Here is an 11,812-nt window from a genome sequence, read left to right as displayed (position 1 = left end):
ATTAGTGAACACCATGTTGGCCAAATTAAGATGACGAAAGTGAGGTTCATCTCATCCAATAAATAGCCGAGCGGAACGACATCAACACATTTATAAAACAATTGCAAGGTTGCTTAAGAGTAATCATCATTTCAGAGGTCATACAAAATTTTTTCACTACAACCTAGTCCCTCGAATGAGATATTTATCATGTGTACAAGTATTTTTTATCATTGATTTGCATAGATATTACCCACTTTACTAGTTTATTCAGATTCAATTTATGAATTTGAAAACCAATTTTTTTCCAATTAATCTCACCCAAAATTGAGATTCAAACCATTAATTAATTTTTGCATATAAGAGTGTTTGAAAAAGCCCTTGCATGTTTGTATCAAACACTAGTTCACATGCAGTTTTCCCGGCACCTAACCGCCACATTTGAAAACGCAGCTTGCAACGCAAACCACCACTCACCGGAAGCTGCTGCGGCGGTGCTATCCCTACTCCGGCAATGTCCCTCCACGAAGACCCTCCAACAGGTTCACACCCAAATGGTGGTGAACTCCATTCACAAACCCAACCACCTTCTCTCCAGAGCCATACACCTCAAAGACTTCACCTACTCCTCCCTCATCTTCTCCCATATCTCCCCTCACCCCAACGACTACGCCTTCAACATCATGCTCCGCGCCGTCACCACCACTTGGCACCGCTACCCTCTTGCCCTCACCCTCTACCACCAAATGAAATCACTCTCTATACCCCCTAACAACTTCACCTTCCCTTTCGTGTTTCTCGCCTGCGCCAACCTCCCGGATGAACTTAACGGCCGCGCTGCACACTCCTCGGTTTTTAAACTTGGGCTGGACACGGACCACCACACCGCGCACTCCATGATCACGATGTATGCTCGATGTGGCCGGATGGGGTGTGCGCGCAAGGTGTTTGATGAAATTCCGTCCAAGGACTTGGTGTCGTGGAACTCGATGATTTCGGGGTATGCGAAGATGGGTCACGCGAGGGAGGCCGTGGAGGTGTTTTCGCGGTTGAGGAGGGAAGGCGGATTTGAGCCTGATGAGATGAGCTTGGTGAGCGTTCTTGGAGCGTGTGGTGAGATGGGGGATTTGGAGCTGGGGAGGTGGGTGGAATGGTTCGTTGTGGAACGTGATATGGCGATGAACTCGTATATAGGTTCTTCTTTGATTAGTATGTATGCTAAATGCGGTGACTTGGTTTCGGCTAGAAGGATCTTTGACAGTATGCCTAAAAGAGATCTTATCACGTGGAATGCTATTATATCAGGGTCAGTATATTTTAAAAATTTAGTAGTCTATGGCACCTGAGGGTATATTTATTTCAAATCAGTTCCAATGTCTTGAACTTCATGGAGTAGTTTGTCAGATGAACATTCAAAGACTAATATCACTACTTGATGACTGTTCAAGGATCATAGACACAATTTCCATCATCTAAGTCCAGGGCCTAATATGATCCACAATGTAATTTCAGGACTTCAACTCTTTCTAGATAGTAACTTACTTAATTGGTTATATCTTGTGACTTACATGGCATGGACATCATCGTATATGGCATTTTTATACATATGGATATGCATGTTGAGTTAGATAGTAGATTTGAAAATGCTTTCTTCATGCCCCAATCACTTTTTCTAATAGTCAGTTTATTCTAAATTAATTTCCAATGATCTCACTTTTTGTGATTTATACATACATGACAGATATGCTCAAAACGGAAAGGCGGATGAAGCAATTTCTTTATTTCATGGCATGAAGGAGGATCATGTTAATCCGAATAAAATTACGCTAACTGCGGTGCTGTCTGCGTGTGCCTCCATTGGGGCACTGGATTTGGGGAAGCAGATTGATGAGCATGCATCACAAGGAGGATGTCGACATGATATTTTTGTGGCTACTGCATTGGTTGATATGTATGCTAAGTGTGGGAGTTTGGAGACTGCAGAGAGAGTTTTCAATGAGATGCCCCGAAAAAATGAAGCTTCTTGGAATGCAATGATCTCTGCTCTTGCTTCTCATGGCAAAGCCAAGGAAGCTCTATCACTCTTTCAGCGAATGTCAGACGAGGGTGGCGGTGCCCGCCCCAATGATATAACATTTGTAGGGCTGCTTTCTGCTTGTGTGCATGCAGGCCTGGTTGCTGAGGGGTATAGGTTGTTTGATATGATGAGCACATTGTTTGGATTGGTGCCAAAAATTGAGCACTACTCTTGTATGGTTGATCTTTTAGCTCGTGCTGGTCAGTTATATGAAGCTTGGGATCTGATTGAGAAAATGCCTGAAAAACCAGATAAGGTTACATTAGGAGCTTTACTCGGTGCCTGTCGAAGGAAGAAAAATGTAGATATTGGTGAACGGGTTATGCAGCTGCTTCTGGAGTTGGATCCTTCAAATTCTGGAAACTATATTATCTCATCAAAAATATATGCAAATTTAAACATGTGGGATGATTCGGCAAGGATGAGAGCGTTGATGAAAGAGAAGGGTGTCACTAAAACTCCTGGTTGTAGCTGGATTGAAATTGAAAGTCACTTGCATGAATTTCACGCCGGTGATGGCTTATCCCTTGACTCTACAGATATATGTAACTTGATTGATTTGCTCTACATGGAGCTCAAAAGGGAAGGGTATGTCCCTAATATTGTTGAATAGCTGCGTGAGGAGCCAAAAGATGTGTTTTATTGGAAGTTACTAAGGTTGGGAAACTCACACTAAGTGGAATTCAGCTGTCTCTCTCAGCTTAACCATTCATATCTGTTGGGTTGATTTCATCAGGTTAGTGTCTTCTGATGGCACATCTTAATATATGGTGGGAACCTCCTTTATTGTTCTGCTGATGTTTGTATTGTTTTTACATGAAGCTTGGAATTAGATCATTTAAGGAGGAGGATGAGCCTCTGACATTTACATCAGCCAACTGCTGATCTTGTTGATTTGGGTCGAATGTAGCAACAGAATTTGCTTCTTAAAGAGAACAAGATTTTGTGTTGATGAGGCAAACAGTTGTAGGCCATTGATGATAAAAAGTTGATGACATGAGTGTAGGGAAAAAAAAGCTGTACCTTCCATTTTCAGTTTTTATCCTTGGTTATTTTCTATTTCAGTTCCATTCTTCTATAATGTGACAAAATAATTCAAAATGATTAGACTTTATGAGTTCATGATTATATGCACTTTCATTCTTCTCTTAATGAGATTACCGTTCAGTCAAGTTTTACTCAACACCATAACTTAACAAGAAATGACATGTAGTAATGGAAATCTATAACAATTATTTTGAAGTAAATGCAATATATTTATTTGTCCATATATTTTTCTGAAAATCATAAAAAGTTAAAACCTGTGTTTGCAGATTCACTTGTACAAACGCATATTGAGAACTACAACATTTATCTAACTATAGCAGCAACATTGGACTAGTCCTTCTTTGAGTACAGCCCAATGAATTCGCATTGTAAGACATGTACTATTACACAAGTTATCAGTACAGCCAGGATCTTCACATTCGAAAAAACACACCTTCGTCACGAATGTTGGATTTGTTGGACCAATAGTTTCTTCTGCAATTAGTAAAATGTAATTAGAAAATGCACATCACAATTGTATTTGATGGACTTATATCCTAGAATGGAATAACTCATTTATTGATCCCCATGAGCACCCATATGGCCATATATAATCTTGCAAAATTACAAGAAAAAAAACAACTATTTGTGCGTAATGTGATGATTACATTTAAGAATTTATATTAATTAATACTAAAAATACTATTTATTAATAAATAAGTTTTAAAAAATAGTTTAAAAATGTCTCCATGAGGTATTTATTATATCATATGGGTGCATTATTTAAAAAATTATTTTTTAAATGTTTTTTTAACCTATTATACATTAGTTAAAGTAACTTATTTTAGGGACTTCCTAGCAAGAACATTAGAACCGTAAAATCTAAACTAAGAAAAGGATAAGAAAAAGATAAAAAATAAAGACTTGATCAATTTTCTTGTTGTCCATTTCTAAAGCAAAATATACAATTTATAGCTAAAGCTTAATCCTCTAGATGACCAGTGACCTCATCCTAATGCATGGAATATACTAGAAGCTTGACACCTAATAAGAGAATGGACATTAAAGCTAGATTAATAAAACTATAAACAAGAAAAAGATAAACTGCATAAGGTCAAATATCCATAAGCCCAATATCCATAAGCCCATCAGAATGAGTCTTCTACCAAAGTACGTACTTCATTAATTCAAAAATATGGTATTAACAACAAAGGTTTCAGAGACCTTTTATTGGGATCATGCCACCATATTTGAGAGGGAAAACCATATGCAATAGAAGCTAAAACATGAGTCACCTTATACCCTTCTCTCTTAACATGGGACATGGTAATACTATGAAACAACTTGGCAGCCAAACACTCGCAATCCAAGCCAAACACTTGCCACCTTATCAGTAAAAGTAATTTGTGGAAGTATAACATAGAAAAATAATTATAACTAAAGTTGAATAAGTTTAAATTTACTTAATCATAATTTACTATATTAAAATCATAACTTCTTATAATTTTAAAAGTTAAAATTATTTCATTGTTGATAAAAAGTATGTTATTATAAATCATATTAAAAATTTATTAGTTAATTTAAAATATTTCAAATTCACTTAATGATTTTTCATATTATTAATTAAATTATCAAACTATTATTTTTAAAGGACAATATTTGATTAAATAACACATTGGAGATAGTTATTCCCAAGTAAGTATCAACGTTAACAATCATATATATTGCAAATTATGTCCCTCCACAACTAAAACCATATCAATAAACTCCCAATACAGAGAACCGAAATTAAAAGAACAGGCTCTAACCCAAGTTATGAAAATTACTTCAATGCTAATTATTAAATTTGAGTAATATTAATTACTACAAAAATAGATATCTAATGTTATTTATTCAAATGTCTATGTACCGAAATTTTTTTTATTCAAATGTCTCACCACAATTATTTTATATTTTATTATATTTATAATGAAAAACTATATTCATATTTAATTATTTTCACTTTAGTAATGTTTATTCGATGTTAAATAATTTCTATCTTGGTGTGTGTGCGTGTGCGTGTGCATGTGCGCGTGCGTGCGACGTGTGGTGTACATGCATGCTCTGATTTTAAAAGAGTGAGGATATATATGTGAACAATTATCTGAACCAAACAAAGCCTAAGATTTTAATTAATCAACATTTATAGGAGCAAAAAGGGAAATGTTATTCTTACAAAAGCCGAGGAGATCTGAGCAGAGAGTGCAAGATTGTCTGCACAAGACACAATGGTGGAGTAAACTTTCTCCAGGGCTGCTTTGATCTGATTCACAACATCCAAACCCCTAATGCTGTTGTTATTTGGAGCTGCTCTTTGTTCCCCTACGAATGTTGTGGTATCATTGAGCAAAATCGAACCATCACACCCCTATTGAAAATAAATATTAAGTCTGTTAGATTAGTAATGGACCCATAAAATATATGTTGAGCCAAAATACACGCATATATAAATTTATGTGAATGAAGAATGATTTAAAAAAAAACACTTTATTGAATAAATGAAACCCTGAGAGGAAAAGCTCATTAACAAAGAAAGACACATCACAAGGGGGACAAAAAACATTAGGCATAACCAGTTCAGCACCCGAAAGCCAACAACGGAAGCAAACCATGAAAATGTAGAGTAGAATATCTATTACATACCTAAACAAAGCAGTCATGAAAATGTAGCCTGATGAGGCTGGCAGGAAGGAGTGGATAAATCTTTGAAGCTGTCTTGAGCACACCATGCATGATGTCATGCATGTCTGGACATGCCTTGTCGTAGAAGGAGGGGCTCAGCTGAGCCGCACTCGCCGCTGTGAACGGTGGTGGTGGTGGTCCTCCCATAAGTAGCAGCAAAACCACCACACTCCACAACCACATTGCCATGAATGAAGGGTGTTGGGGAAAGAATCAGTAAGAATTGAATCAAAGACAGGCAGGGGATGGAGGATTAGTAAGAATCAAGGATGTTGAGAGAGAGAGAGGGGGGGGGGACGAGATGAATGTGAGACACTGGTAGGGGATGAATACCTTGCCGGAAAAAGATCTGGCGCACTTCTCCCATAAGTGAGAAGAAAACAAGAATGCACCAAAAAAACTTGTTTCATTAAATGACAATAAATTTATTCCCCCCTAATGGAAAATGAGAGAGAGAGAGATAGGGTACTGGATGTGAGACCAAGGAAAACGAGAGGGAGAGAGAATACTGAATGTGAAAAAATTTTATTTTCTGATGATTCCCTGTGTACACAACATGACATTCCTCTTTAGGAAGTCCTAATCTACTTAACAATACTAGCTCACAACATTACATTCCTCTTTTATTTTCTTTTTGTGCGTGCGGTGTGCAGTGTACATGCATGCTCTGATTGTTTGTTTTCCAATTTAAACTATGATTTAATTAGTCAACCACATAACAACAATAATCTCATTGTCTGTTTGTTTCAATCATGGAAATGTAGCCTGATGAGGCTGGCAGGAAGGCGTGGATCTATCTCTGAAGCTGGCTTCAGCACACCACGCATTGTCTCATGCATGTCTAGACATGCCTTGTCGTAAAAAAAGGGGCTCAGCTGAGCCGCACTCGCTGCTGCTGTGAACGGTGGTGGTGGTGGTACCATAAACAGCAGCAAAACCACCGCACTGCTCAACCACCACATTGCCAAGGAGGATGATGTTGGGGAAGCGAAACGAGAGAGAGAGAGAGAGAGAGAGAGAGAGAGAGAGAGAGAGAGAGAGAGAGAGAGAGATGAAGGGAAACGAGAGAGCGAGAGAGATGAAGGGAAAAAAGAGAGAGAAGGAGAGATGAAGGAAAAGGGGGGATGAATGTGATGTGAGACACTGGTAGTCTGGAAGGGGATGAATACGTTGTTGCCGGAAAATGAACTGGCAAAATTTGTTTTCCCCCCACCATAAGTGAGAAGAAAACAAAGAATGCCAATTGTTTTTTTCATTAAACGGCAAAAAATTAATTCCCCCGCCTAACCTTTTGCTGAAGCATTAAAAAACTCTGAAGCTAAACCATTCGCTATAGGCCTATATGATGCAATATATTTGATTCAAATTTATGAAAATTAATTAAAAAGTAAAAGAATATTTTTCTGCATATTTTAGACCACCAATATTTATGCTTTCCATTTTTAAATTTATGACCCACTAATTTCCTTTCTGTTTTAATTTTCACTATTTTATCTTATATAAAATAGTGAAAATTAAATGTAAACTGTTTAATAAAATTCTATTCCACTTAAGATTTTAATTAATCAAAGCAAAAAGGGATAAGTTGTTCTTATCAAAACAGAAGAAATTTGAGCCGAGACTGCAAGTATGTCTGCACAAGAAACGGTGGTGGGGCAAACCTTTCCAGAGCTGCTTAATCTCATTGACAACCCCAAACATCGAATGTTGTTGTTATTGGGAGCTGCTCTCTGTTCGCTGACGAACGTTGCGGTATCATTCAGCAGAACAGAACCATCATAGCCCTACAACAGAAGCAAAACAGAGGATAGAAGACGGTTAAAAGCAAAACACAAACAAGTTAACCCAAACGTAACACTCATGAAATTGTAGAGTATGCCTGCACAAAACAATCGTGGAAATGCAGCCTGATGAGTAATTTGTGTTTGAGTTATAGTTCTCCTTCAAGTAAGCTTATACAACGGTAATGGTAAAAAGAAGCCCTGTGTACACAACATGACATTCCTCTTTAGGAAGTCCTAATCTACTTAACAATACTAGCTCACAACATTACATTCCTCTTTTATTTTCTTTTTGTGCGTGCGGTGTGCAGTGTACATGCATGCTCTGATTGTTTGTTTTCCAATTTAAACTATGATTTAATTAGTCAACCACATAACAACAATAATCTCATTGTGTGTTTGTTTCAATCGTGGAAATGTAGCCTGATGAGGCTGGCAGGAAGGCGAGGATCATCTCTGAAGCTGGCTTCAGCACACCACGCACTGTCTCATGCATGCCTGGACATACCTTGTCGTAGAACGAGGGGATCAGCTGAGCCGCACTCGCTGCAGCTGTGAATGGTGGCGGTGGTGGTACCATAAACAGCAGCAAAACCACCGCACTGCTCAACCACCACATTGCCATGGAGATGATGTTGGGGAAGCGAAACGAGAGAGAGAGAGAGATGAAGGGAAACGAGAGAGCGAGAGAGATGAAGGGAAACAAGAGAGAGAGAGAGAGAGAGAGAGAGAGAGAGAGAGAGAGAGAGAGAGAGAGAGAGAGAGAGAGATGAAGGAAAAGAGGGGATGAATGTGATGTGAGACACTGGTAGTCTGGTAGGGGATGAATACGTTGTTGCCGGAAAAAGAACTGGCAAAATTTGTTTTCCCCCCACCATAAGTGAGAAGAAAACAAAGAATGCCAATTTTTTTTTCCAGTAAACGGAAAAAAATTAATTCCCCCGCCTAACCTTTTGCTGAAGCGTTAAAAATCTCTGAAGCTAAACCATGCGCTATAGGCCTATAGGATGCAATATATTTGATTCAAATTTATGAAAATTAATTAAAAAGTAAAAGAATATTTTTCTGCATATTTTAGACCACCAATATTTATGCTTTCCATTTTTAAATTTATGACCCACTAATTTCCTTTCTGTTTTAATTTTCACTATTTTATCTTATATAAAATAGTGAAAATTAAATGTAAACTGTTTAATAAAATTTTATTCCACTTAAGATTTTAATTAATCAAAGCAAAAAGGGATCAAGTTGTTCTTACCAAAACAGAAGAAATTTGAGCCGAGACTGTAAGTATGTCTGCACAAGAAATGGTGGCGGGGCAAACCTTTTCCAGAGCTGCTTAATCTCATTGACAACCCCCAAACCCCGAATGTTGTTGTTATTGGGAGCTGCTCTCTGTTCGCCGACGAACGTTGCGGTATCATTCAGCAGAACAGAACCATCACAGCCCTACAACAGAAGCAAAACAGAGGATAGAAGACAGTTAAAAGCAAAACACAAACAAATTAACCCAAACGTAACACTCATGAAATTGTAGAGTATGCCTGCACAAAACAATCGTGGAAATGCAGCCTGATGAGTAATTTGTGTTTAAGTTATAGTTCTCCTTCAAGTAAGCTTATACAACGGTAATGGTAAAAAGAAGCCCTGTGTACACAACATGACATTCCTCTTTAGGAAGTCCTAATCTACTTAACAATACTAGCTCACAACATTACATTCCTCTTTTATTTTCTTTTTGTGCGTGCGGTGTGCAGTGTACATGCATGCTCTAATTGTTTGTTTTCCAATTTAAACTATGATTTAATTAGTCAACCACATAACAACAATAATCTCATTGTGTGTTTGTTTCAATCGTGGAAATGTAGCCTGATGAGGCTGGCAGGAAGGCGAGGATCTATCTCTGAAGCTGGCTTCAGCACACCACGCACTGTCTCATGCATGCCTGGACATGCCTTGTCGTAGAACGAGGGGCTCAGCTGAGCCGCACTCGCTGCTGCTGTGAACGGTGGTGGTGGTGGTACCATAAACAGCAGCAAACCACCGCACTGCTCAACCACCACATTGCCATGGAGGATGATGTTGGGGAAGCGAAACGAGAGAGAGAGAGAGAGATGAAGGGAAACGAGAGAGCGAGAGAGATGAAGGGAAACAAGAGAGAGAGAGAGAGAGAGAGAGAGAGAGAGAGAGAGAGATATGAAGGAAAAGAGGGTATGAATGTGATGTGAGACACTGGTAGTCTGGTAGGGGATGAATACGTTGTTGCCGGAAAAAGAACTGGCAAAATTTGTTTTCCCCCCACCATAAGTGAGAAGAAAACAAAGAATGCCAATTTTTTTTTTTCATTAAACGGAAAAAAATTAATTCCCCCGCCTAACCTTTTGCTGAAGCGTTAAAAATCTCTGAAGCTAAACCATGCGCTATAGGCCTACAGGATGCAATATATTTGATTCAAATTTATGAAAATTAATTAAAAAGTAAAAGAATATTTTTCTGCATATTTTAGACCACCAATATTTATGCTTTCCATTTTTAAATTTATGACCCACTAATTTCCTTTCTGTTTTAATTTTCACTATTTTATCTTATATAAAATAGTGAAAATTAAATGTAAACTGTTTAATAAAATTCTATTCCACTTAAGATTTTAATTAATCAAAGCAAAAAGGGATCAAGTTGTTCTTACCAAAACAGAAGAAATTTGAGCCGAGACTGCAAGTATGTCTGCACAAGAAACGGTGGCGGGCAAACCTTTTCCAGAGCTGCTTTAATCTCATTGACATCCCCCAAACCCCGAATGTTGTTGTTATTGGGAGCTGCTCTCTGTTCACTGACGAACATTGCGGTATCATTCAGCAGAACAGAACCATCACAGCCCTACAACAGAAGCAAAACAGAGGATAGAAGACGGTTAAAAGCAAAACACAAACAAATTAACCAAAACGTAACACTCATGAAATTGTAGAGTATGCCTGCACAAAACAATCGTGGAAATGCAGCCTGATGAGGCTGGCAGGAAGGCGAGGATCTTTCCCTGAAGCTGGCTTCAGCACACCCCGCACCGTCTCATGCATGCCTGGACATGCCTTGTGGTAGAATGAGGGGCTCAGCTGAGCCGCACACGCTGCTGTAAGCGGTGGTGGTGGTGGTACCATAAACAGTAGCAGAACCACCACACTGCTCAACCACCACATTGATGTCGGGGAAGGGAAAAGAGAGAGATGAAGGGAAACGAGGGAGAGAGATGAAGGGAAACGAGAAAGAGAGACGAGAGAGAGAGAGAGAGAGATGAATACGTTTCTTGCTGGAAAAAAACTGTAGCAACCCCCCCCCCCAAATGAGAACAAAACAAAGAAAGCACCAATATCTATGCTTTTTATTTTTAAATTTTAATTACTACACAGGTTTAATTCAATGAGTAAGAAGAAAACTTCTTCCATTTGTAACAAAAAAAAACAAGAATGAGACCCACTAATTAATCAGTAGGTATTTGCGGCAACTTTCACTATGTAGCAAGCTGTCTAATTTCATTTCTGCTTTAATTTCGGTGTGAATTGAATTTTTATAGATTTTGTGACGGATTTTTCCGTCACGAATATTCGTCAACAACCATCACAATTCACAAACCCCTTACTTCCTCTTTCCTAAACCTCCTCATCAACCTCGGCGGCACCACCGTCATCTCCGTCCTCGTCGCCGGCCTCATGGTCGCCTGCATCCTCAACTTCCTCATCGACTCCTTCAACTGCCTCTACTGGCTCTACTCCCTCCCTCACCTCTCCTCCTTCAAAGCTACGTCAAGGTTCATCGCCATTGAAACTCGTCACTGGATTTCCCTTGTTTTGTCTATAACCTTGCAAATGGCGATGGATATGTTCTGAGTTATGTTAAGATGATTTAAAAATCTTGGTTCCAGTTTGAGAATGATTAGAGAGTTGGTCTTGATCATGGAAAAAAGGGTGAGAGTATACTCTTTTGTTTCCCATTATCACCCAATAGAATCAACAGTGTGGTTCTTTCTAGAATGAAGCAATTCATATCAATGAATAAAGTGAAGGAGAAAAATGCGCTCAAGCTTAGTCAAGCAGTACCATATTATCTTTTATTCTCATTGTCACCTATGTGTTTATGGATCAACAACTAAATACAGGAGAGCTAGATTTGCCACCCCAACCATTAGATTTCACACCCCTAATTTTCGGATTTTCAAGTTCCGAATTATTTCGGA

General features: G+C 38.5%; 1 protein-coding gene and 1 pseudogene across 2 annotated transcripts; one reads left to right on the top strand and one right to left on the bottom strand.

The window, feature by feature from the left end:
* The first annotated feature begins 378 nt into the window (after positions 1-378).
* LOC130726838 (pentatricopeptide repeat-containing protein At2g34400) lies at positions 379-3,219 on the top strand. 2 transcript variants are annotated; one of them, XR_009015024.1, is made up of 3 exons: positions 379-1,285; positions 1,721-2,792; positions 2,879-3,219. XR_009015024.1 is itself a non-coding variant. In XM_057578157.1 (2 exons), the coding sequence occupies exons 1-2, from the start codon at positions 390-392 to the stop codon at positions 2,667-2,669; spliced, it is 1,845 nt and encodes a 614-aa protein (XP_057434140.1). In that variant the 5' UTR covers positions 379-389; the 3' UTR covers positions 2,670-3,219. The 2 variants fall into 2 exon arrangements, 1 of the variants encoding a protein (XP_057434140.1); XM_057578157.1 differs by having other exon boundaries at positions 1,721-3,219.
* A 2,045-nt stretch (positions 3,220-5,264) lies between these two features.
* LOC130725595 (peroxidase 53-like) lies at positions 5,265-10,778 on the bottom strand (annotated as a pseudogene).
* Between the last annotated feature and the right edge of the window lie 1,034 nt (positions 10,779-11,812).

Source organism: Lotus japonicus, chromosome 6, assembly GCF_012489685.1.
Source record: "Lotus japonicus ecotype B-129 chromosome 6, LjGifu_v1.2".
In the NCBI taxonomy this organism is placed as follows: domain Eukaryota; kingdom Viridiplantae; phylum Streptophyta; class Magnoliopsida; order Fabales; family Fabaceae; genus Lotus; species Lotus japonicus.
The sequence above is the reverse complement of the archived record's forward strand: the minus strand, read 5'-3'. Positions and strand labels throughout refer to the sequence as shown.